At 36.7% G+C, this 25,141-nt stretch overlaps 1 protein-coding gene across 7 annotated transcripts in view; it reads left to right on the forward strand.

Moving 5' to 3' along the window:
* The window catches only part of ASB3 (ankyrin repeat and SOCS box containing 3), a 112,914-nt gene that overhangs the window by 33,213 nt on the left and 54,560 nt on the right, over window positions 1-25,141 (forward strand). For 6 of the 7 annotated variants that reach the window (XR_004678591.1, XR_004678592.1, XR_004678593.1 and 3 more), the window contains exons 2-3: window positions 1,920-2,128; window positions 12,053-12,211. Coding sequence is in view for 4 of the 7 variants with exons in the window: in XM_035001569.1 (XP_034857460.1) it covers window positions 1,920-2,128; window positions 12,053-12,211 (368 nt within the window). In the remaining 3 variants the exon portion in view is untranslated. The remainder of the gene's footprint in view (window positions 1-1,919; window positions 2,129-12,052; window positions 12,212-25,141) is intronic. The other variant, XM_035001572.1, reaches the window with a different exon arrangement.

The raw sequence follows: 25,141 nt of genomic DNA on the forward strand, positions 1-25,141 counted from the left end.
TGTTCATTTACATAGTGTTGGTTGTGTTTCTCCTTCTGCCTAGGAATGCTCCTCTGCCCTTTTTCTCATTGTCAGATTCTTCCTGTACTTAAGGGCCCAGCTCACATCCCTCACAAGTTGAAGTAGTTTCTCCCTTCTTTGACTACCCAGGGCTCTTTATCTGTACTTCTCTTGGAGCACTTTCTTCCTTTCTTTTGAATAACATGTTGTTTATCATTTCTATGAGACCGTATGTAAGTCTGTGTCATCTTTATATCTGCCACATTACTGATGAGCTAGTTGGTGCACAGTAAATAACCGTCAACTGCATAATTAAATATTCTGTAGTCAATATCTTCACTTTCCTAGTAAGGGACCAGTTGATCCAATCAGATTAATCCATAGCTACTGTTAGCTGTTTGGCGCAGTGTAGAATCACTCCTGCAGTTATAGCTTTCTATTTAAATGTGACCATGGGGGTGCCTGGGTGGCTCAGTCGGTTAAGCGGCTGCCTTCGGCTCAGGTCATGATCCTGGGGTCCTGGGATCGAGCCCCATGTCTGGCTCCCTGCTCAGCGGAGAGCCTGCTTCTCCCTCTCCCTCTGCCTGCCATTCTGCCTACTTGTGCTCTCTCTCTCTGTCAAATAAATAAATAAAATCTTTTAAAAAAATGTGACCATGGATAAATTTAAATTTCCTACGGAAATGCTGTGTACTTTCTTTTAACTTCGCCTTTTAAAGATTTTGTTTATTTATTTGACAGAGAAAGAGAGAGCAAACAAGCCGGGGGGGAGGCGGCAGAAGGAGAAGGAGAACAGGCTCCCCACCAAGCAGGGAGCCTGACTTGGGGCTTAATCCCAGGACCCCCGGATCATGACCTGAGCCAAACAAAGGCAGACGCTCAACTGACTGAGCCCCCCAGGCGCCCCTTAACTTCTTTTAAACCTTAATTTTCTGGATAAATGATTTAGAATGTGGTTCTAGAAAGTTTTTCACCTGTATTGGACTAGACATGTTGGCATTTCCTGAACCACCTTCTAAAATAATTAGAAAGACTAAGGGAGGCTGGGCTAGGAGTATTACTGAGAGGGATTGTCCCTTGGGAGGTAACTCTTCCCCTGACAATCCTGACCCTTAGCCTCATAGTGTGATTAACAAGAAACTGTCTTTGTGAGAATCATATACTGAGAGCTATACTGGGGGAACATGGAATGAACTTTGGAGGGAGATGATGAGAAAGAGGCACTAACACTGTCAAGAACTTTCTGGGCTGGTATAGGAAAGGTGGACTCATCTTTTTATGATGCTCTTGTTCGTTTCAGTATATTCAGTATATTCCATCAGTGGGACTGTTTCATCTAGGAAAGAGAACGTGAATGTGTAGCCCCTTTTGGAAAGGACCAGGAGAAAAACTACAATTTTTACTTATCTTTTTCTTTTTTTCCCTTTGTTCATTCCTTTTCTAGCTTTTTTGGGTTTAGCTTTTTCCTGGAGAGGACTACAAATTAATTCTTGAGGCTGAGCATTGCTGTTACTTAAATGGCCATCTCTATGTAATAAGAGTACACATTTGGGATTAACTGGAGGTGTTTAGCTCCTTCATCCACAGAGTTCCAGTGAATGCACTTTGGTGGATATGAACAGGAGCGGAAGCCTGCAGGAAGGAGCTGCTCAGACATTTCCAGAAGTGGAATGATAGAACACTTAAAACTCTCTTGGTATCTTTAATAAGAGCATGCCAAGGAATCCCAATTCCCCAGGGACACTTCCTGGTTTAGACTCTAGCAGAAGCTGTGGCATGACAGGTCGCTTACTCCACCTCAGGCTTTTCCTCAGCAGTCTTGTGACAGATGCAGGACAGACCTGCTTCTGTCTGCTAATCTCTAGGAGTGCAGTGTTGTTTTATTGTCTATAGTGTTTTTTTTCTGCCTTGTTTTGTAGACTGATCAAAAGAATGGATTTTACAGAGGCTTACTCTGACACATGCTCCACGGTTGGACTTGCTGCCAGGGAAGGCAATGTTAAAGTCTTAAGAAAACTGCTCAAAAAGGGACGTAGCGTTGATGTTGCTGATAACAGGGGATGGATGCCAATTCATGAAGCAGCTTATCACAACTCTGTAGAATGTTTACGGATGTTAATTCATGCAGGTAAAGTAAATTCAAGGTATGGGAGGCTGGGCCTACAAACTGGATTAATGAAACATAAGCAAATGGTAATATATGATTTATTAATGGTAGTATTTGTTTTCCTTTTCTATAACCATAAAAGAATTGCCTATGCATTATTAAGAATGGTAAGATTGCCTGCCTTGGGTTACATAAGTATGGTGTTTCAGCTGGACATCTATAAATGTTGTCCTTGATATGTAAGTTGCTGTGCCTGGCCCATTTTTACTGTCTGAGCTCTTTTAATTAAGCATTTGGTAGTTAGTAGTCATGTTTATTCCTTCTTCCTTTTCCAAACAAAAGGAACAATGTTACTGGAATTGAGGGTGTGAGTGCTTTGGTTGAATTAGTCTTTTTTTTTTTTTAATACTTTTCAGTTTTGTTAATTTCAGGAATCTTTCCAATTACTTTTTTTTTTTTTTAATCCAAGGTCACAGTAGAGAATAGGATAGACAAGGTCCCTGCCTTAATGATGCTTAAATTCCTGTCAGGGGAGACAGACAATACCTAAATATTTAAACAAGATAATTTCCAAATGTAAAAGTGTTGTGGAGAGAATAAAAGGGTAATGGGACAGAGATTAGCCGTGTGCTATTGTGCATCTCTTTCCAATTCTGTATTCAGTTGACTTCATGCTTGTAACCTGAGATCAGTCAAGTGGGAATATTTACATGGGCAGAAATCAGCCAGTACTATAACCACCAATGCTATAAATTTGGGCTTTTTTTTTTTTCCCCCGTTCTGAGAGCCAGTGATACATTTGTCAGCTCACTACTGAGAAAAGGACAAGAGTCTAAATGAGAGACTGTGACAGGAGATGGTGGGCCGGAGTGAGGGGGATAATAGTGAGTGAGCACTGCTTTTTAACATTGTACTAGATACTTGATTTACATTATTTAATATGTACCAAACTGCTCTTGAGGCATTGTTATCTCCATTTTATTGGTGAGAAGATTACCAAGGCTCAGAGAACTTGACTTGTCCAAAGATTATATAATAAACTAGAACCCATTTCTCTCTGTAAAGCCCACTTTTTTTCACAATAGCATGCTTCCAACATTTAATCAAAGTAAACATTTTTAGCATTTAGTTAATTTAAACTGAGGTTGAATATAACACTCTGTTTTAACACTCAGTGAACCATTTATATTTCATTGATCATGGGAATTCTGATTCTTCCCTGTGTACTTGTCATCACAGGTATAGCTACTCAAAATTTAGACTCTGGTGCCATAGTTCATCAGAATTACTAACTCATGGCTTCATGAATGGGAAAGGAAATAATCCTTCCGTTTTTTTGGCATTGATTTTTATTTGTTTTGTTTTAAGGAATGAGGGATGGCAAGGCTAAATTCCCCCAATCATAATACAGAAAGTTCATTATGACTGCTAAGCACATGTTCTAGAGTTGACTCTTAAGAGATATTAGATAAATAGACTTTTTGCCTTAGATTTTAAAAACTTGATATGTGCTTTTAGAATTTGAAGTTAATTCTATAGCTTGAGTTCCCAGACTATCTCTAGTGATAAAGGCATAAATTTAGATATTCTTTTCTAGTCAAAAAGGTCATTCCCAATGTTATTTCTCCCCACACCAGAATAATATTGTTTATGTTATGTTTATGTTTATGTTAGTTTTTTTTCCTATAGCTGCAGATTGTACTTAGGCATGCTTTTGACTAAATGTGTTTGAATTGGCTATTCAAGTCATCTATGTTTTCTGTTAGAAATTTTAAGTATCACCTTCATTTTTAATGACTGTTCTTTTTTAGGCTTGATTTTTTTGGAGGATAAGATAGCCACACATAGTTAATTATGTGAATAGTTTATATAAATGGTCAAGTAAAATTTTCTAATTGTATTTTTATTAGAGTTCACGGTTATGAAATAAACTTTGGATAAATCTGGTTTACATGTAGTTTGTATACAAGGATTGGAAAGTAGGGTGTACAGAGACCAGGAAGCAGCTATATGACTTGTTTTAGGAGGTGGTGACATTTTTGGTCTCAGTCTTCCATGAGTTCAGTTGTTCTCTGTAGTTGGAACTAGGGTCCAAAATTCTATCATATCTGATTATTTGATTCACTAACCAGAAAACAACTAGAATGAGGCAGAAAGGCTGTATAGCCTATTGGTCACTTTAAAAAATGTTTTATATATTCTTATGGCCAATCCCCCCCTTTGTAAATTAACTAAAGTCCATACTTTATTCAGATCCCCTGCCTTTTAATTAATTAATTAATTAATTTTTAAAAGATTTTATTTATTTATTTGTCAGAGAGAGAGAGCGCAAGCAGGGGGAGTGGCAGGCAGAGGGAGAAGCCGAAGCAGGCTCCCTGCTGAGCAAGGAACCCGATGTGGGACTCCATCCCAGGACCCTGGGATCATGACCTGAGCCGAAGGCAGACGCTTAACCGACGGAACCATGCAGGCATCCCTAGATCCCTTGCCTCTTAAAAAAGATTACAATTTAAACTTAACCTGGATGATTCAAGTTCAGGAACATTGACCAGTGAGGAATGGTAGCTGCTTGCTACATGTGAAGATTTTTTTTTTTTATGTTCAGTTAGCCACCATATAGTACATCATTAGTTTTTGTTGTAATGTTCAGTGATTCATTAGTTGTGTATAACACCCAGTGCTCATCACAACACGCGCCCTCCTTAATACCCATCACCCAGCTACCTCATCCCCCCACGCCCCTCCCTTCTGAAACTGTGTTTCCTGGAGTCCATAGTCTCTCATGGTTTGTCTCCCTCTCTGGTTTCTTCCCCTTCATGTTCAGTTTTCCCTCCCTTCCCCAGTGGTCCTCTGTGCTATTCCTTATGTTCCACATATGAGTGAAACCATATGATAATTGTCTTTCTCTGCTTGACTTATTTCACTGAATCCCCTCCAGTTCCATCCATGTCGATGCGAATGGTGGGTATTCATCCTTTCTGATGGCTGAGTAATATTCCATTGTATATATGTACTATATCTTCTTTATCCATTCATCTGTTGAAGGGCATCTTGGGCCCTTGTGAGGATGTATTTTATTTTATTTTATTTTATTTAAAGATTTTATATATTTATTTGACACAGAGAGAGAGATCACAAGCCTGGGGAGAGGTAGGCAGAGGGAGAGGGAGAAGCAGGCTCCCCGCTGAGCAGGGAGCCCGATATGGGGCTCTATCCCAGGACCCTGGGATCACGACCTGAGCAGAAGGCAGATGACCAACCGATTGAGCCACCCAGGTGCCCCTGAGGATGTATTTTAAAATAATGATGAAATACAGGGGTTTTTAGTCTTGAGGAGTAAAGTAAGGTCTCTTCTGCTTATTGGTGACAGTGGCATCTTTATATCTGTACCAGTTAACTCGATATTATGGGTTAATCTTAAAAGTTTCCAAACCAAGTTTGACATTTCTGTTATTCTTTATACTTGCTATACCTGTGTTTTATTTAATTCATAATTCTCTTGTCCTTTACAGCTCTGCTGGTATACATAAAAGTGTCTTTCATTATATAATTTCTATCTTCTTGAACTTCATTTAATATTAGTGAACTGCCAGAGATTCTTAAAATATACCTTTTATTAGCATACTAAAGTTATGAAAGTGCTCAGGCCTACACGAAAAGAATGGAAGCATCTTAGATATTTAGAAAGGTTTTGCTTTGTTGTTGCTTCAGTTTAGATCCAGAATCTAGCCTAAGAACCATACATGGTCTTCTCATCCATGTTGGAGAAGAGCGTTCAATTGCGGTATGGATTACTTGGAAATTTAATATGCATATATATTTTTTTCACTTTAACTTTCTATTTGAAGTATTAATATAAATAATAGATTTGCTTGTCTTCTTTCCTGTGTTGGAAGTTTATGTAATAGGTACTGAGATTTCATGCATCTTTTCATCTTGGAGGACAATAATGATCTTCAGTGGCAGTTAATCATGCTATTCAGTATTAAACCACTTACTGACTAAAGGTCACTTAAAATCTTATAATTGTAGCATATCACCAACAAATATTTTTATTTGGCAAATATATGAACTAATTCATAGTACTTTTTATTAGTTCAGGTTAAGAAAATATTGTGCTGTCATACTGGGCATGATAACAGATGCTGAAGATCATTAGGTAAATAACAGTGTAGCAGTGATTAAGAGCTGTGTTCAGATGGACCTGGGTTCTGCTGACTCTGCCACTTTATTGGTGTGGTCTTGGACAGGTCTTTTAACCTTTTGGTGCTTCTGTTTCTTCTTCTATAAGATTAGAAATATTCCAACATTCCAGGGGTGCCTGGGTGGCTCAGTCTTTTAAGCGTCTGTCTTTGGCTTAGGTCATGATCCTAGGGTCCTGGGATCTAGCCCCGTGTTGGGCTCCCTGCTCAGTGGGGAGTCTGCTTCTCCTTCTGCCCCTTCCACTCCTGTTCTCTCTCAAATAAATAAAATCTTCAAAAAAAAAAAAAAAGAAATATTCTAACATTCCAGCTCAGGCCAGAAACTGTGGGCCATCCTTAGTTACTTCCTTTTTCTTACATCCCTCACCCAATCAGCAAATCTTTATGTTGTATATGTGTATATATGTGTGTGTGTATATCTGTGTGAATATGCGTCCATATATTCACATCACTTCTCGTACATATATTCACATCACTTCTCGCTACCTCAGACCACTAAGACCTTGGTCTGAGCCACATATCTCTTGACCTGGATTGCTGTAATAGCATCCTGACAAATCTGTTTCTGCTCTTGCTTCTTCCCCATCCTACCACAGTCTGGTTGTAGTGTATCAGAACCTTTTACAATATGTCAGACTGATGTCTTTCTGTTTTGCTGAGAACTCTGCAGTTGCTGAGAACTCTGCAATAGCTCCCCATTTCATTCTGAGTAAAAGAACTGTTGCAAAGTGTTTCATAGTATAGATATAATATGTTTAATCATTCTCCTGTTGATGGGCATCTTGTTTCCTAAAATTTTGCTATTATAGGTGGTGCTTCAGTTAACATCCTTATAACTTTGTGCACATGGGTGTGTGTTTCTATAGGATGGAGTTTTAGAAGTGAAGTTGCTGGTGCAAGAAATATACAGGGGTGCCTGGGTGGCTCAGTGGGTTAAGCGTCTGACTCTTGGTTTTGGCTCAGGTCCTGATCTTGCGGTTGTGGGATTGAGCCCCGAGTTGGTCTCTGTGCTCATCGCAGAGTCTGTTTCACCTTCTCTCTCCCTCTCCCTCACTCTCTCTCTTTCTCTCTCAAATAAATAAATAAAATCTTTAAAAAAAGGAAATATGCCTTTCTCTGATTGACTTATTTCGCTCAGCATAATATGTGCTATGGTGAGCGCTGTGAATTGTGTAAGCCTGTTGAATCACAGACCTGTACCTCTGAAACAAATAATACATTATATGTTAAAAAAAAAAAAAAGACAATAGCAGGAAGGGAGAAATGAAGGGGGGGAATCAGAGGGGGAGATGAACCATGAGAGACTATGGACTCAGAGAAACAAACAGGGTTCTAGAGGGGAGGTGGGTGGAGAGATGGGTTAGCCTGGGGATGGGTATTAAAGAGGGCAAGTACTGAATGGAGCACTGGGTGTTATACGCAAACAATGAATCATGGAACACTACATCAAAAACTAATGATGTAATTAATGTATGGTGATTAATATAACATAATAAAAAATGCGCATGCCTCTCAAAAAAATAAAAAAGGAAATATGCAAAGTTAAAATATTGATAGACACTGCTAAATTATTCATAATATTAATCAGAAATTTTCAGTAATGAATGAAATAATTCAGACTAGTTTACACAAAGAAGTGTGTGAGTACCAGGTGTTGTATATAAGTATTGAATCACTAAATTGTACACCTGAGACTGATATTACACTGTATGTTAACTAACTGGAATTTAAATAAAAATTTAAAAGAAAAACTTCAAAAAAAAAGGGGGGGGCGGAGAGTGCTTATGTAACTAAGTCTGAGTGGTAGGTCCCTTTAGGCATTGCTGGATGCTCCTGTTGAAATGATGTCAGCGGGACTCAGGGTCTTACTTTCTCTTATCTCTGCATTTCTCTATGTTCATTTTATCCTCCTGTAGCCTTTCTCTCTGGAGCCAACCTTTTCTTAGAATTCCTAAATCATAATGAGATGATGCACATTGTGCAAAGTATGTGACTATGTAAGCTACCTGAAATGGACAGTCATCACTCTTTGTGATTGGCACATGTTAAATTTGTTTGGTCATCATCAGATTGTGGCCCAGCTGTTGACATAAGGTTCTGATCTTAATACTTAACCTATGTTAACCTCTATGTAAATAATTAATCTCTACTTAAAACCATGTGGTTTTGCTTTCCTTATTAGGGGTTTGCAGAAAACAAAAGTCTACCATCTTTCACTTAAACAAGTAAGCGAATTTACTATTTATAAGTAAAAGGACACTTTGGGTTAGGAAACATAGGGTTATGGTATCATTGCCAGAAAGTTAAAGTCAACTCTGGTCATTGCTGTACAGGCATCAGGTGGCTGGATTTGGTCCAGCTGACATGGCCCCAATCCTGAAAGTGCAGCCATGGAAGAAATCACAAGTTGTTATAGAAGAACTGAAGTGCCCATTATGGGTTTGTCCATTATGAAGTCTTTAATGCCTTTACATTTAAAATTTCAATAAGAATAGAAGCAGAAACTACTTTGCCTTCCAGTGAGAACTAAGTAGAGGTTAAGGCATTAAAAACTGAGTATTATGATTCATTTCCCCAAGAATCCTTATAAGGAAAGGAAGACAAAGAGAGGTGGTTGATAGTCCAGTTCAAGATAGATAAGGTTCCTTTTGTCCCCACAAATCAGTTAAGGAGGGCAGTTTATTATTGGAATTTTCAAAATCAGTTTATATTGGGTCCTGACCGCTTTCTTAAAATGATGTTTTGGAGGGGTGCCTGGGTGGCACAGTCAGTTAAGTGTCCGACTCTTGGTTTCGGCTAGGGTCCTGATCTCAGGGTTGTGGGATTGAGCCCTTCCTCGGGCTCCACGCTCAGTGTGGAGTCAGCTTGAGATTCTCTCCCTCTGCCCCTCCCCCACGTGTACATGCTTGTTCTCCCTCTCTCTTTCTCAAGTAAATCTTTAAAACGATGCTTTGGGGAAAAAAATGATGTTTTGGAGACTTTCCCAAATTTCTCACAACTGTGACAGTACATAAATACTGTAATTCTGTTGAACCCCTTTGAGGGTTTAGGCCAGCTGTTTTATCTTTTTTTTTTTTTTTTTTTAAAGATCAGCTGTTTTATCTTTGTTTTACTGTTAAGGAACCTGTGCTTCATAGAGTTTGAGTAACTTACCCAAAGGGTAACCCAGAATAGAATTGGTGGAGCCAGGATTGCAGCCCAAATCTTCTTCTTCTTTTTTTTTTTTTTTAAAGATTTTATTTATTTATTTGACAGAGTGACAGTGAGAGAGGGAGCACAAGCAGGGGGAGTGGGAGAGGGAGAAGCAGGCTTCCTGCGGGGCAGGGAGCCCAATGTGGAGCTCGTCGATCCCAGGACCCTGGGACCATGACCTGAGCCGAAGGCAGATGCTTAACGACTGAGCCACCCAGGCGCCCCTGCAGCCCATATCTTCTAACTCCAAATCCATTGTGTTTGCCAAACCATGTTACTTTTCTGGTCCAGTGGTTTTAGAGTTAGCTATTTAAATGTATCTATTTTTTATTTCTTTTTTTTTTTTTTAAGATTTTATTTTTTTGAGAGAGAGAATGAGAGAGAGCATGAGGGGGGGAAAGTCAGAGGGAGAAGCAGACTCCCTGCTGAGCAGCGAGCCTGATGTGGGACTTGATCCTGGGACTCCAGGGTCATGACCTGAGCCGAAGGCAGTCGCTTAAACAACTGAGCCACCCAGCCCCCCCCCTTTTTTTTAAGAGTATCTATTTTTTTCTATAGGTAAAATCTTTTAAGATCTCAATTTAGTAGTTAACTGACTTCACTATTTTTCCTCCTGAGAAGTGCCTTTTCTTTATTTCATAGATAATTGCACAGGTGTTTTTGGGTGTGTGTGTGTGTGCACAAATCACTAAGGGTGGCCCTCACTCAGGTGGGAATTAAGCTCCCTTCCTTGAGGGGGGAGTATCTACATAAATTATATGGAATTTTTCTGATATTTAGAATATCTCCTCTCTTCCATTTATTCAGTCATTTATATCTGCCAGGACTCATATGTATTAATTTTATACATTGGGTTATAATTGAATGTGATGTTACTTATTTTGTTGCTCAGATTGTTCTAGCTTTTGTCATTGAGTGCCCTTTCAGGTTGGCTCTTGTGTTTCTTTGACATGCCCCCATGTTTTTTGGCCCTTTTTAAAATTTTTTTAAGATTTTATTTATTTATTTGAGAGAGAGAGAGCTTGAGCAGGGGGAGAGGCAGAGGGAGAGGGAGAAGCAGACTCCCCTATGAGCAGGGAGCCCAACGTGGGGCTTGATCCCAGCACCCTGAGATCATGACCTGTGCCGAAGGCAGATGCTTAACCAACTGAGCCACCCAGGCATCCCTCCACCCCCATGTTTTGTTTTTTGAGCACTTTTTTAACTTGCTGAACCTGGGAGATGCTTCAGGCTCATTTTGTATATTCTTTGTGCCAACCCTAGAATCAGCCATTTTCTTAAGAGCCCTGGTTCCTTTTATTGGAGAATGGTGCTCAAAATTAAGATCTGGGCACTGAGTATGCTTATGGCTACTGGCATGTCTTTACTTTTAAGCCCCTTTAGCAGACAGAGCTAGGAAATATATTTATTATGACCCATGTGTATATACATACTTAAAAGTATTTCTATATCTATCCACCTATATCTGCATTAAAGCTAAATACAAGTTCATACTGATGTCTGGATTTTAATCCAGTACCATATGGTTCCTTCTAGCTTTCTACCTTTACTTCTCTGTAACCTCCCTTTCCAAAAGTGTCTCTTTCCAGCATCTGACACAACATTGGCATAGGTCGGCTACCTTTCAGCCATCATGTCTTCATCTCTTTTTGCTTCTGATGGCTCCTCCTCTCCCTCATGGGCACCCTCCTCTGCCCTTGTGTCAATGCCACATTGTTTTACTTATTCTAACTTTAAGATCCAGTGTAGTATGCAAAGTAAGTCTAGTCTCCTCTCAGTTCTTGCTTTCTTTATTTTTCTTTGTTATTCTTACCTCCCCTCCCCTATCCCTATCAACTTCAGTCACTTTACCAAGTATAAAACCAGCCAACCAAACAACAATGCCAGCTCTTTTGGCGTTTTGATTAGAGTTATAATAAATTTGTTAATTATTTTGGGAAGAATGAGCATCTTTATAATACTGAGATTTCCCATTTGGAGCTGTCTGTGTATCTATATATATCTCTGTGTTCCTAGGTTTTGTCTTAACCTTATAGTTTTGTGGATATCTGAATAAACGTCAGTTTCTGACTAATCTGGGAAACACTGTTTTTGTGATATGAACTACCTTCATGTTATTAGTTGAGTACAAGGAAGTAATGCTTGAGATGAGACCATTTCATAGAAACTTAGAAATAAAAAAAATCAAATTTATCAGTATTTCAGTAAATCTTGCTTAAGCAAATATTTGGTGCTACATCATCTTCAGATCTTGCTTTGGTGTTACCTTTCAACTCCTGCCACTCCCCTTCCCCTACCCACCAAAAATTAGAGAATAGAAAATGAGTTTGTGGGCAGAATTTGTATGTTAAGAATACCAGAGAGCTTTTTACATCATGACCCCTGTAGAACTCTTTTTTAAATTTTCTAGATGGTTTTAAACTCAGGCCTCCCATTTATAATTGTATTTTAATATTTCATTAAATTCTTCTTGGAATCTTTGCTTTTTAATCACAAGAAATAGCAGCAATATCTTCCAGTTCACATTTTTTTTATTTTTATTTTTACATAGATTCATCTGAAAACTACATTAAGACAAAGACTTTTGAGGGCTTCTGTGCATTACATCTTGCTGCAAGTCAAGGACATTGGAAGATTGTACAGATTCTTTTAGAAGCTGGGGCAGATCCTAATGCAACTACTTTAGAGGAAACCACGCCACTGTTTTTAGGTGAAGTATGCAATTTTTGGTACAGATGTAATTTTTTTATTTTTTATTTATTTTTTTCTTGAAGAAACTAAACTTTAATTTATCCCCAAGCTGTTGTACTTACAGTATTTTCCTTTGCAAAGATTATATTGCCACTTCTTTGATTCTGAAACTGAAAAGGTATCCCTATTGTTTTCCACCCTTGGGTGATAGCATCTTGGAAATATTTTTAAGTCTTTATTTAAAGTTGTAAAATCTGTTCTAAATTGTAGCCACCATCACTGTTGTTCTTAATATTGTTCTGAAGACTTTGGATAGCTTAAATTGTAGCAATAGTTACAAGGTTACCTGTAAATGTTTTGTTTGCTTTTGCTTTTGCTTTGTATTAAGAAATTGAGGTTTTATGGAAGAAATCACCAGCTAGTCCTTTAATGTCAGTTAATTTGTTGCCTATATATAGATCACTATTCAGACTTCTTCAATTATGGATTATTTTTAATTCCTTCCTATTTTATTCCTATTCCTATTTTTAATTCCTAGGACTAAAGGTCAAATTCTAAAGGGCACACTTCCACTACTTGTCTTTTTTTCTTCCCTCCCTCTCTTTGATCCTGTTTTTCCTCCCTTTGATCCTGTTTGTCATTAGAGACGTTGTGGCCCATAAAGTTTAGAAGAACGTGAGAAAATTAAGAGAATAAAATATTTGTGTAGAATCAGTGTATCTGGACTACAATTTTCATCCTACCATATGTAATTTGTATGTACATTTATTTGCTATAGTTTAGTTTCCTGGCTTGTAAAATGAGAGTATAGTACCTATGTAGTTTTTATTGGACTGAGAATAAAATGAGGTGCCTATGAAAGTACTTTATTTCTTTTGAGCATAATGTATACTTAAAATTTATATATAGTAAAAGTCATTCTTTTTAGTATATAGTTCTATGAGTTTTGATGTGTGCATAAAATTGTGTAATGACAGTAATAGTTAATACACAGAACAGTCCCAACACCTCCCACCCCCCCAAATTCTATCATGCTGCTTATTTTTATTTCAGGCTGCCTATTTTTAATCAACCTCCCCCGGAACTTTACCCCTAACAACTGCTGATCTATTTCCCTCCCTGTATTTTGCTTTTTTGCAGAATATCATAAATATATATAGAATAATACAACATATAACCTTTGAGGCTGACTTCTTTCATTTAGCATAATGCTTTAGAGATTCATACATGTTGTTTTGTTATCAAGAATTCATTCCTTTTGTTGCTAAGTAGAATTCCATTATATAAATGTACCACAGTTTATCCATTTACCAGTTGATAGACATTTGAGTTGTTTTCCGTATTCGGTGATTATGAATAAATTGCTACAAACATTTGCATGCAGGTTTTGTTTGAATATAAGTTTTAATTTTTCTTAGATTAATACCTAGGATTATTGGGTCTTGTGGTGTGTGTGTGTTTAACTTTGGAAAACAGTTCAGAAACTTCTTACGAAGTGACTATATGGTTTGTATTCCATCCCTCCAGTAATGTTTGATAGCTTCGGTTGCCTCACATGCTCACCAACAGTTAGTATTGACAAGTTTTCCTTTTTTGCTTTTAGTGACATCTCATTGTGGTTTTTGTACTTTTCCTGGTTGCTAATGATGTTGAACATCTTTTCATGTGATTATTTGCCATCTTTCCTTTTTGTCACCCATTACTTTTGTATTTAGACATTTTGTTTTGAAATAATTTCAGACTTTTGGAAATGTTCTCACAGTACAAAGGATTCATATACTTTCCCCCCAAATCTTGTTCTTTTGCTGTGTTCACTTTATGATTTTATTTCTTTCTCTGTATTTATCCATGTATTTTTCTGAACCCTTTGAGATTAAATTATAGATATAATGCTTCTTTACTGATAAATACTACGGTATGAATTTCCTAAAAGCAGTGAAATTGTCTTATATGACTGCCGTATGATGATCAAAATCAGGAAGTTAACATTGATACAGATTTGTTATTTAATCTACAGTTCTTACTCAGTTTTGCCAGTTGTTCCACTAATGTCCTTTATAACAGCAACAACAAAATTTGTTAGTTCAGGATCCAGTCCAGGATCATTTGTTAAATTTAGTTGTTATGTCTCTTTAGCTTCCTGTAATTAGGAACAGATTTTCACTCTTTATCTTTTATGATTTTAACATTTTTTTATTTTAACATTTTTGAAGAGTTCAGGTCATTTATTTTGAAGAATGTTTTTCAGTTTGGGTTTGTCTGATTTTTCTTGATATAATTCTGGTTATGCATTTCTGGCAGGAATATCAAAGACATGAAATGGTATCTTAATACATCTTATCAGGAAGAATATGACCCATTACTGGTGATGTTAATTTATTAAAGTATTTTGAATAGGTAAAATGTATAATTAGGAAGATGCTTAATGGAAGTCTTGCTATAATATGGTTAGTGTTTCCCTGAGGGGAGATAGCTTTTTTATATAAGGTTTTTTTTTTCACATGCACATTTAACTCACTTTGGATATTGTATACACAACTACATAGTAAGCTTTCATTGTGGCTTAGCCATGTACAGTCTCTGTTTGGGTTGCTGTCTTTAAGAAATCTACCATATAGAGGAGTGAACAAAATTAATTAAGTCCTATAAAAGAGATAGAAATGAAGTGTTCAAGATATTAAAAGAAGGCAATATTAGTCCCCTTGGGATAACAGAGGAAGACATGTAACTGTATTAATAGTAACTACAACATTTATTGAGCAGAGTGTATACCAAACCCTGTGTCAGATGTTTTACATGAATTAGCTACGTTATATTTTTCATGATGATTCTGAGATATGTACTATTACTATTTCTGCTTTTATAGATGAAGAAGATATAAAAACACTGTATTTAGGACCAGAAGAGCTATATTTAAGTCTTGATCCTGCTGTTGTCTGCATATTGGTTAGAAGAGCACTTCTTGAATTGATTTGATGAGCTATTAATAGAATTAATAGATGTTCATTGACAAAAGGGTTCCTGATCAACTTGTGTTTGGGAAATTCTGTGTACTGTATTCCCCAATGTAGAAAAACAAAAAACATTAGCTCTGTAGCTTAATGTGTCCATCCAGAGAGAAGTGTCTTCTGCCCTCTCTTACCCCATTTTTGTGTCTTCATAGCCCTTTTACTGTATTGTATTTATTTGCTTTTTTGTTAATTGACTGTCCTCTCCACTAGAAAGAATGCTCCATGAGAGCAGGCATTTTATTTATCATGTTCACTGTTGTAACCGTCAAACCCAGATAAGTGCCTGGTGTATGGTGGCATTTAGTAAATTATTTGGTGAATGAAAGTGTCTCTCAGATCTGCTATAAAACAACACTTGTTTTAACTTTAACCCGGCATTTTGAAATGCATTTGACCATAATATTCTTTTTCTTTGTGGAACACTTAGAAAAATCTCAAAGAACATTAACATTCCACGGAACGATTTGAGAAATGCTCATCTGGTAATTTAGTTTACAGTTTCAAAATATAATAGTCCTGTTTATGAAATTCAGTATTGTGCTTCCTTATATAAGTATTTGAAGAAAATCAGAGATGCAGTTTTAGTGATTTCTATTTTAGGATATAGTTAACTTGTGATTTTTTATGTTACTGAAAGAACAGTTGCTAAGATAATTCAAACCAGTGAATAACTTTAAATCACTTATTTTTAGTAATTGGACTTACTTAGTTTTTTGGCAGCAAACTGACTATCCTAATTATGTTTTATATTGGCTAATACAAAAAATACTTTGATTCAAGCAAGGAGGTTAACTTCAAGGAGATGCAGTACTTTTTATGTGCCCAAGTACAGCATCAATTGTATCAGGTCCTTGTTTGGAAGTAGACTATTTCTTTAAAAAGGAAAAGTTTACTTTTAGCTTTTGCAAGAACACAGGGTTGAGGGATGGACATATGACTCCTCAGTTAGGTGATCTGTGCACAAGCGTCTGCTTGCCCCATAAATACTATGACAAACTTCAGCAGTCTGTTTTGCTTACTTGTATCTACCTCTTTTAAATAACCATAGTGATCCATGTTTCAGTCTATAATGGAAGAGATTCTTTTATTGAAACAAAATCTAGGATACCTCAAGATTTGCAACAAACTATTTGCAACAAACAAGATGATAATGTCTTGATGAGCAGAGTGGCTGGGCCATTTGAACTTAAAGTGAGAAAGGGGGACTGCCCATCTGGTGTAGCTTCCTTCCCGATCTTTGAGTTTTCTTCCAAAACTGTTCTTTGCTAAAACTTTTAAGTGTTGAAGTATGTTTTCCTCTCCCTGCAACGGAAGCTATATTCCTATACATGTTGTAGTACCTGTCTTAGTGGCCTAGTTTACCACCTAGACTGTTGCTGGAGGCTATAAATATAAACCTGGAGGATTAAGGGATAGAAAAATGAATATAAAACTATGGAAACTTGATAGATGACTTAGAAAAGTCATTGACATCAGTGATGTTTGAGTATGACTGAAGTGAAGGCTATATGCAGAGAGAAAATATATTACGCCACCATTTATAATGAGAACATACTTTCTACACAGAACTCGTCAAGATTTTTATTTTTTAATTAGGCTGCATGCCCAGCATGGAGCCCAGTGCGGGGCTTGATCTCACAACCCTGAGATCAAGGCCTGAGCTGAGATCAAGAGTTGGATGCTTAACCGACTGAGACACCCAGGTGCCCTTCATCAAGATTTTTATAAAAATGAGTTCAAAAGGAAACTTTTCAGTTTCATGGCAGTAAGAATCAAAATAAGAAAACCTCGCAAGAAGGGAAATTCAGGAAACTTCTCTTTCTGCGTGAAAATTGTCCTTGAACATCTTTTTGTTAACATGCAGTTTAAAGTTTATATTTTATCAAAGAGTCTGCCCCCTTGTTTTTTTTCTTTACCCTTGCCTTCTCTCCCCATTCCCTTTTCTTGCCTTGTGAATACATACATAGTAAATAGTCTAAGGATAGATTTGTCAGATTGCTTTGGAATAAGAATATCCTTATTTATAAATATAGTAGATTCTAAGTGAAAACCCAGCTAATTTTATAGGACTTAAGTTTTCTTTTTATTTTGCTATATATAAAACAACACTGATTAATTGGAGGCTTGAAATCAACCCAATGTGACTTCATAGAACAATTTTTATGGGAACCACACAGCATGCAGTTCTGGCTTTTGATTGATTATTTTCCATTTTTTGTTCTTCTGTGTGTCTGTTTATTCTGTGTAACCTTCGATATTAAACATAGCAGGAATGCTTAATAAGAATAAAGTGTTTTATAAAAGTGTTATGTGAGGCTGCCTATTTCAGTATTTAACTGTGAAATGTGTCATACTTGAGCTCATGTGGCATATCCTTTAACTCTGACTCCACTAATATATTCCAGAATTGAACAAACCACAACCTGTTTCCCTTTTCATTAGTATTTTCATGAATCAGTGGTCATTGATAGGGCTAATTTTCGAGGTGCTAGCAATTTTGAGGTTTTGAATTCATATATTTAATATGTATTATGTTAATGAAACTTTATCTTTGGAGTTGTTTTTAGATTTTTCAACAGAGATTAATTATCATCTTCAGGGATTGTAACGCGAGCATTTTTACTTGAGGGCATGTTCTTGAAAATCAAGTTTGAGTTTTCCCAGATCAAAAGTATGATATTCACCAAAAAGTTGTATTTTAAAAATGTTAATTTCTTTTCTGTTTCTTTTTTAAAAAAGATTTATTTATTTATTTATTTTAGAGAAAGAGAGATAAAGAATAAGAGACTATGGACTCTGAGAAACCAACTGAGGGTTCTAGAGGGGAGGGGTGTGGGGGATGGGTTAGCCTGGTGATGGGTATTAAAGAGGGCACATACTGAATGGAGCACTGGGTGTTACACGCAAACAATGAATCATGGAACACTACATCAAAAACTAATGCTGTAATGTATGGTAATTAACATAATAAAATAAAAAAAAAATGTAAGCGCACACACACATGGTGGGAGGGGCAAAGGGAGAGAATCTTTAAGCAGATTGCCTGCTGAGTGTGGAGCCTGACATGGGTTTTGATCCCAGGACCCTGAGATCATGGCCTGAGCTGAAACCAAGAGTCGGACGCTTAACCTACTGAGCCACCCAGGTGCCCCCCCGCCTTTTTTTAAAGATTTTATTTTTTTTAAGTAATCTCTATATACCTCTACACCCAATGTGGGGCTTGAACCCACCACCCTGAGATCAAGAGTCACATGCTCTACCAACTGAACCAGAGAGGTGCCCCTAGTTTTAATGTTTCCTGATGTAACTTTTTATTATTTTGTATCACACTCTTCCATGTAAAACATAGACAATATCTTGTTTCTTAAGTAAGCAATTATGAAACTAGAATATGTATTATCTGTCTTACATTTACCTTCATGCAATTAAATCTATTTGTATAATCTGTCATTTTATTAGCCATGATTCAATAGATTTAAACTTCCAACTTTTAAAGATGAGGAAATCATTGTCCTTAAATTGTCCTTATGTAACTTTTTTTTCTTCTTTTCCCTTCCCAACTTTTGTTAGTTATATCATATTTGCATGTAGTATAATCACATTTGCAACCTGTTCTGGCTTCTTAATTCCTTTATTTAATTTTATTCTTAGTTCTATGGTTAAATAGCTTAGAAGTTTGTCACCAGTTACTTTACCATGGCTTTTCCAGCTTTGCTTGGCTAACTAAATTCTTCCTTTAATAGAGTCCTCTAAAAGGACCTGTGGAAATAATGTTCCCTGAGTTCTGCATGTTCATAATTGAATAGTGATTTTGTATTTGAACAGCAGTTTGATTAAGTGTATAATCCTTGAGTCATACTTTCTTTAGGAAGTTTTTTTAATAGTAATCTATTATGTTCTAGAGTTGAAGTTGGAGGCCAGCCTGATTTTCTTTTCTTTTTTTTTGTGACAATATTTTTGCATGTCCATTCTGGGTCAGTTTTTTTCAGAGACATGGTGCCTTTCAGTAGATTTATCTGTCTATCTATCTATCTGTCCACCCAACTTGGGGCTCAAACCCACGACCTGGACATCAAGAGTCACACATCTTCTGACTGAGCCAGCCAGGTGCCCCTCCAATATATAGATTTAGTTTTTCTTTATTATTTTAGTAAAGCCTTTTGGAATTACATCTTTAAATATTTGTCTCTTCTGTGATTGTGATGGTCTTCTTGAGCTCCCATTATTCATATGTTGGATATCCTGTTTTTTGTATATATTATTTCCTCTCTAATCCCCTCTTAAAATTCTTTTACTTTATTTTTCCTTTTTTTTAATCTTCTGTGTTCATTTTCAGAAATATCTATTCTCTATAATGTTTTTTTTCCAGTTTCAACAGCATTTCTATGATTGTTTCATTTTCTCCAGGTCTTTTCTAAATCATATATGTTACATAATTTCCTATCATCTAGACATCTTTTACCTGAGCTCCTATATCTCAGTGTTATGCCTTTTCTCCTTAACTTTTTTTTTATTACAGCTTAAGTTTTAGCTACGATTTTCATTACTTTGTGGCGATATTTTTGTGATAAGAGGGTTTTTATTTTGTCTACTAATAGTTTTTCCTGAAATTTTCTTCCACCCCCCCCCTTTTTTTTTATAACTTTGTATGGATTTGTGCTTGTTTGTTTGTGATAACTTATCTGGAAATGTGAGTTTTTGCATGGTCAGTTATTTTTAGGAGTTTTTTAAGAGAAAGGAGCTAGAGCCACATTCCAGAAGAGTTAGTGTTCCAAAAACCCTCTCTAGGGTTTTTGGTTGTTGAGTTCATTTAGCTATTTTACCAGTCAGTGGGCACAGATGGCAGCTGTGGGGTTTTTGCAATGCAGCTTGCCTTCTATGGAAGCAGAGACAGACTACTATTGCAAATACAGTTTCCTTGTGTGATTCCCTGTTAGACCCTGTTCTGACTTTCAGATTTCAACTGGGTCCAGGATGTTCTGTCAACGGCCCAGAACCCTATCCCTCTGCTGGGAATTTATGTTTTGCAACTTAGAGCGAGCCTCTCACCTTTGAGGAGTTTACTTTGCTAGCTCTTTCTGCGATGTGCAGCTGAGACATTGCTCCCTTTCCTCCCTTAAGTACCCAGGATTGACCTCCTTTCTTTAGGAAGTTCTTATACCTATTTTTGGTTTGGAGTTTTAGCTGGATCCCAGTTTTGCTAAAAATTGAGAGTGTGTTTTTATTTCTAATTTTCTCTGCTGATTTTGGATTAATTGCTTTTGGATGCTTTCTAAGAAGAGTAAGGGGAAATGCTTACTTAATGCCCCCATAATAAAATTGGAAGTCCTTATTAACTTTTAAAGTAGAACAAAAATTCTTGATTTCAGTATTTTGCAATAATGTAATATTCTAGTATAGACCTAGATGGGCTCCCCCTCAACCCCACCCCACCCATATAGTGCAATCTCTGTTCCCTTTAGATACCATAGAGCAGTGCCACACAAAATGTTGGTTTGTTGATGTAAGGTGCTTGAGTCAGAATGTAAATCATTGCCCTGCTTCCTTTATTAGAGAAGTCTCATTTTAAGAAAAATGTCAGCGGAACTAAACAGTGTGCTTAGGGACATAATTGATTTACATTCTGGTCAGATCTTACCTTGTTGAGGACTGGGGACAGTTTACAGATTGACAGCCAGTTTATGAACAATATTGACTATCACTGCCGTACATTATGGATGTGTGGCTGTCAAACTGGATCATTGCATACATAGTTAATGCAGTTGTCTCTTCATTCTTCATAATAATTATTACCATTGGCCAATTAATTATATATGATCTTCACTAGAACTTAAAAACTGAAATAGAAGTGTTGCTTCTATTTAAATAGGAATCCTTGGGATGAAGGACAGTGTGCTATATACTTTTTCTCTAATAGGGACTCTTCAGTGTAATGATTTATTTCTCTAAGCCATAACATGGAGATCATACTTACAGAGCTGGTTTTCCTATAAGGAGAATACTGTTATATGAATGTTTCAAAAATGTGAAATGGATAATTACAGAAGGTGGTAGAATTCATTGTTATAGCTCTAGAATATATAAATTTAGGGGTATGCTGAGTCAAATGGTGGTCTTGATTCTCTTGCTGAGGAGACATCTGGAAAAATAATATGTAATAAGATGGTGAAATTTCAGGGTTTTGTCTAAGACTTTCTCATGACTGAAAGATGTCTTTTTCTGGATATGGTCTCCAGTGTCTAACTGGTCATTAGAATTCTCTCTTTCTGGGGGTGCCTGGGTGGCTCAGTTTGTTAGGCGTCTAACTCTTGATTTTGACTTGGGTTATGATCTCGGGGTTGTGGGATCAAGCCTCACATCAGGCTCCTCATTGGGTGTGGAGCCTGTTTGGGATTCTCTCTCTCCCTCTCTCCCTCTTTAAAAAAAAAAAAGAATTCTCTCTCTCTCTCTCTTTTTTAAAGATTTTATTTATATATTTGACAGAGAGAGACACAGCGGAAGAGCAGGGGGAGTGGGAGAGGGAGAAGCAGGCCTCCCATGGAGCAGGGAGCCCGATGCGGGGCTCGATCCCAGGACCCTGAGCTGAAGGCAGATGCTTAATGACTAAGCCACCCAGGCGCCCCTAGAATTCTCTTTTTATTAGAAACCATGAGACATGTCAGTGGCAACCTGTAAAATTAGATTGGAGTATTGATCACAGCTTTTTTGTTATATTGCTGACATAACGGATTTTGCTCATGAGGCCATGGTTTTTCCCATTAGTATACATCTTTAAGCTTGTTAGTCATTGGGTAGACCTGAGGTACTTGATAAAAAAGAAGTGTAACTTCATTATTATTACGAAGTTACACTTTTTCTAAATTTTTCTAAATATTTAAAAACTTTACTAAATATCAGTACAGTATTCTATTTCAAACTAAACATTCATGGCCAAGACACAATATGGGACTCTATCTAAAGATATAGAGAAAATGGTTTGCAATGATGCCTTTATCCTTGATGGGAAAGTCTTACTTTATAACCATTCTGATTATAAACTTTAATTATGAGATAAATAACCATGGGCAGTCCTACTTAGCCAGTGACATTGTTGAAATAATTCTACATCCTTCCCAGTCATGTTACCAAAGTGAATTACTTCAAGAATGTCACTGATTGTAACTAATGTTTGCTGTCATTGGAGTTAGTATAGTATTTTAATAGTTTTGTTATCTTGGGTATAAAGCCTTGGAAAAACATAAACTCTGAAGTCATATCAAATAAATTAGCCAAAAAAAAAGAGAGAGAAAAGTCCCTTGTCATTGCAGTCTAGTTTCTTTCCTAGTGCCACCAGATGTCAGTGTAACCACAGGACCAGAGAAATTCTGCAGTAGATAAATGACTTATGAATGTTTTAAATGTATAAAAAAAAGTTTTATACATATTAGGTATACAATGAAAATATTATTTTATTGTTGAATTGTATAGAAAAATGAAGTGCATAATGGAGAATAGAGTACATGTAGAACTTAAAAAGCATAGATACAGTTAAAAATCCATATATAAATCAAATATACTAATAGAACACTTAGGTGATCTCTGACGTTCTCAGAAATTGCCATCCTGCTGCTATAACAAGAGGAGATGGACAGCCTGTGTTTGAACTGTCCACTTCAGCCTCACTGACTGTGATGTTTCTCAGTAGAATTACTGTCAAAATCGGAGCTTTAAAATGAAAGAGTATATTTCTAGCTTATAGATGTAAAACTCAGCTCACTGTGATTTGCATTTGGTATAGAACTTGTCTACAGTAGTTCCCTAGAATACGTGGTCACATTAGGCATTTTTCCAAAAGAACATTCAGTAAGATAATTACATTTTTAAAAGTTCTTCTTTTAAAAATCTATTCTTTAATGAATGTTGCATTATATGATGATCATTATTTACTATTCCTAGTTAGAACTTACTATTCCTAGTTAGATTTATTACTTACATGTATGTATAGGTTTGTCGTATTTGTCCCAAATGAGAATCTTATGTTGAGTTCATGCCTTCAGGAAGTCTTTATCTGGGGCTTTGGACGGCACTTAATATGCTCCATGCCTCAACTAAATTTTGATTTTGGTTAGAAGTTTTATATGGGTCAAAGACTGTTTTCAGTTCCTTGATTTCTTCTTTTTCAAAAATATTTTGTTATTCAGGATGCTTTCCCAGATTACTTCTTTTTCCCTTTAACTTAGGAAATGGAGAAACTGTCTCCCTAGAAATTATTGAAATTGTCATCCTTGTTTTCTTAGACTTTTGCTCTTATAGGCTTCTCCAGCACTATAATATAACCTCTTGCCAGAGGGGCAGTGTCCCTTCCCTCAGAGCTTCTGGTTTTTCTTTTCTACTCTCTCAGCTGCAGTCTTAGAGAGACAATCACAGTACATATCTGTTTGGATTGAGGGAGGAAAACCCTTCTCCCATCTCTCCGTGTGCCCCAGACATTTTGAGCTCTGCTTTCCAAAGTGGGGTGTTTTATTCATCTTTACTCTTTATCCTTGAGCTCTGGTCTCTGTTGAATGCTGGTATAATACCAGATCATTATGATTCTGCTTTCTTTTTCTCTGTGGGAACCACAGTACTTTTGCAGGTTCTAGGATTACTCATTTCCTTTCTGTCCTTGAACACTTAACTTCAAGCCATTGGAGCCACAACTGGTGGCCTGGTTCCCTGTCCCCATTGCCAGGCATGCATGTATCTCAGACAGATGTGCCTAGTATTCGAGATTAAATTCCAATTCAGTTAAATTCTGAACTCTAGACCAATGCTGTCCCATAGAACTTGGAAATGTACTATATCTCCACTGTCCATTATGATAATCACTAGCTATGTATGGCTCTTGAGCACTTCAAATGTGGCTAGTTTGATTGAGGTACTCAGATTTCAATAAATTAAATCTAATTAATTTAAATATTTAAATATTTAAATTTTATTTTAAATCCAGTATACAGTATTATATTAGTTTTGGTGTACAATATAGTGATGCAACAGTTCAATACATGACTCAGTGCTCATCTTGATAAGTGTACTCTTAATCCCATTCACCATTTCAACCATTCCCCCACCCACCTTCCCTCTGGTAACCATTAGTTTGTTCTTTATAGTTGAGTTCTTGGTTTGTCTCTCTTTTTTTCTCTTTGTTCATTTGTTTTGTTTCTTAAATTCCACATATGAGTGAAATCATGTGGTATTTGTCTTTCTCTACTGACTTATTTTGCTTAGCATTATACTCTCTAGATTCATCCATGCTGTTGCAAATGGCAGGATTTCATTCTTTTTTAGGGCTGAATAATATCCCATTATATATATATATGTGTATACCACATCTTTTTTTTTTTTTTTTTTAAAGATTTTATTTATTTATTTGAGAGAGAATGAGAGAGAGAACACATGAGAGGGGATAGGGTCAGAGGACGAAGCAGACTCCCTGCCGAGCAGGGAGCCCGATGCGGGACTTGATCCCGGGACTCCAGGATCATGACCTGAGCCGAAGGCAGTCGCTTAACCAACTGAGCCACCCAGGCGCCCATGTATACCACATCTTTATACATTCATCTGTCAATGGACATTTAGGTTGCTTCCATAATTTGGCTATTGTAAATAATGCTGTAATAAACATAGGGGTGCATATAACTTTTTGAATTATTGTTTTCGTATTCTTTGGGTAAATACCCAGTAGTAGAGTTACTGAATTATATGGTAATTCTATTTTAAATTTTTTGAGGAACCTCTATACTGTCTTCCACAGTGGCTGCACCAGTTTGCATTCCCACCAACAGTGCACAAGGGTTCCTTTTTCTTCACATCCTCATCAACCTTATTGTTTCTTGTATTTTTGATTTTAGCCATTCTGACAGGTGCGAGGTGATATTGTGGTTTTGATTTATAATTTAAGTAATTTAAATGTAAACACC

Source organism: Mirounga leonina, unplaced genomic scaffold (genome assembly GCF_011800145.1).
Source record: "Mirounga leonina isolate KUSES-001 unplaced genomic scaffold, KU_Mleo_1.0 Mir_125, whole genome shotgun sequence".
Taxonomy (NCBI): Eukaryota; Metazoa; Chordata; class Mammalia; order Carnivora; family Phocidae; genus Mirounga; species Mirounga leonina.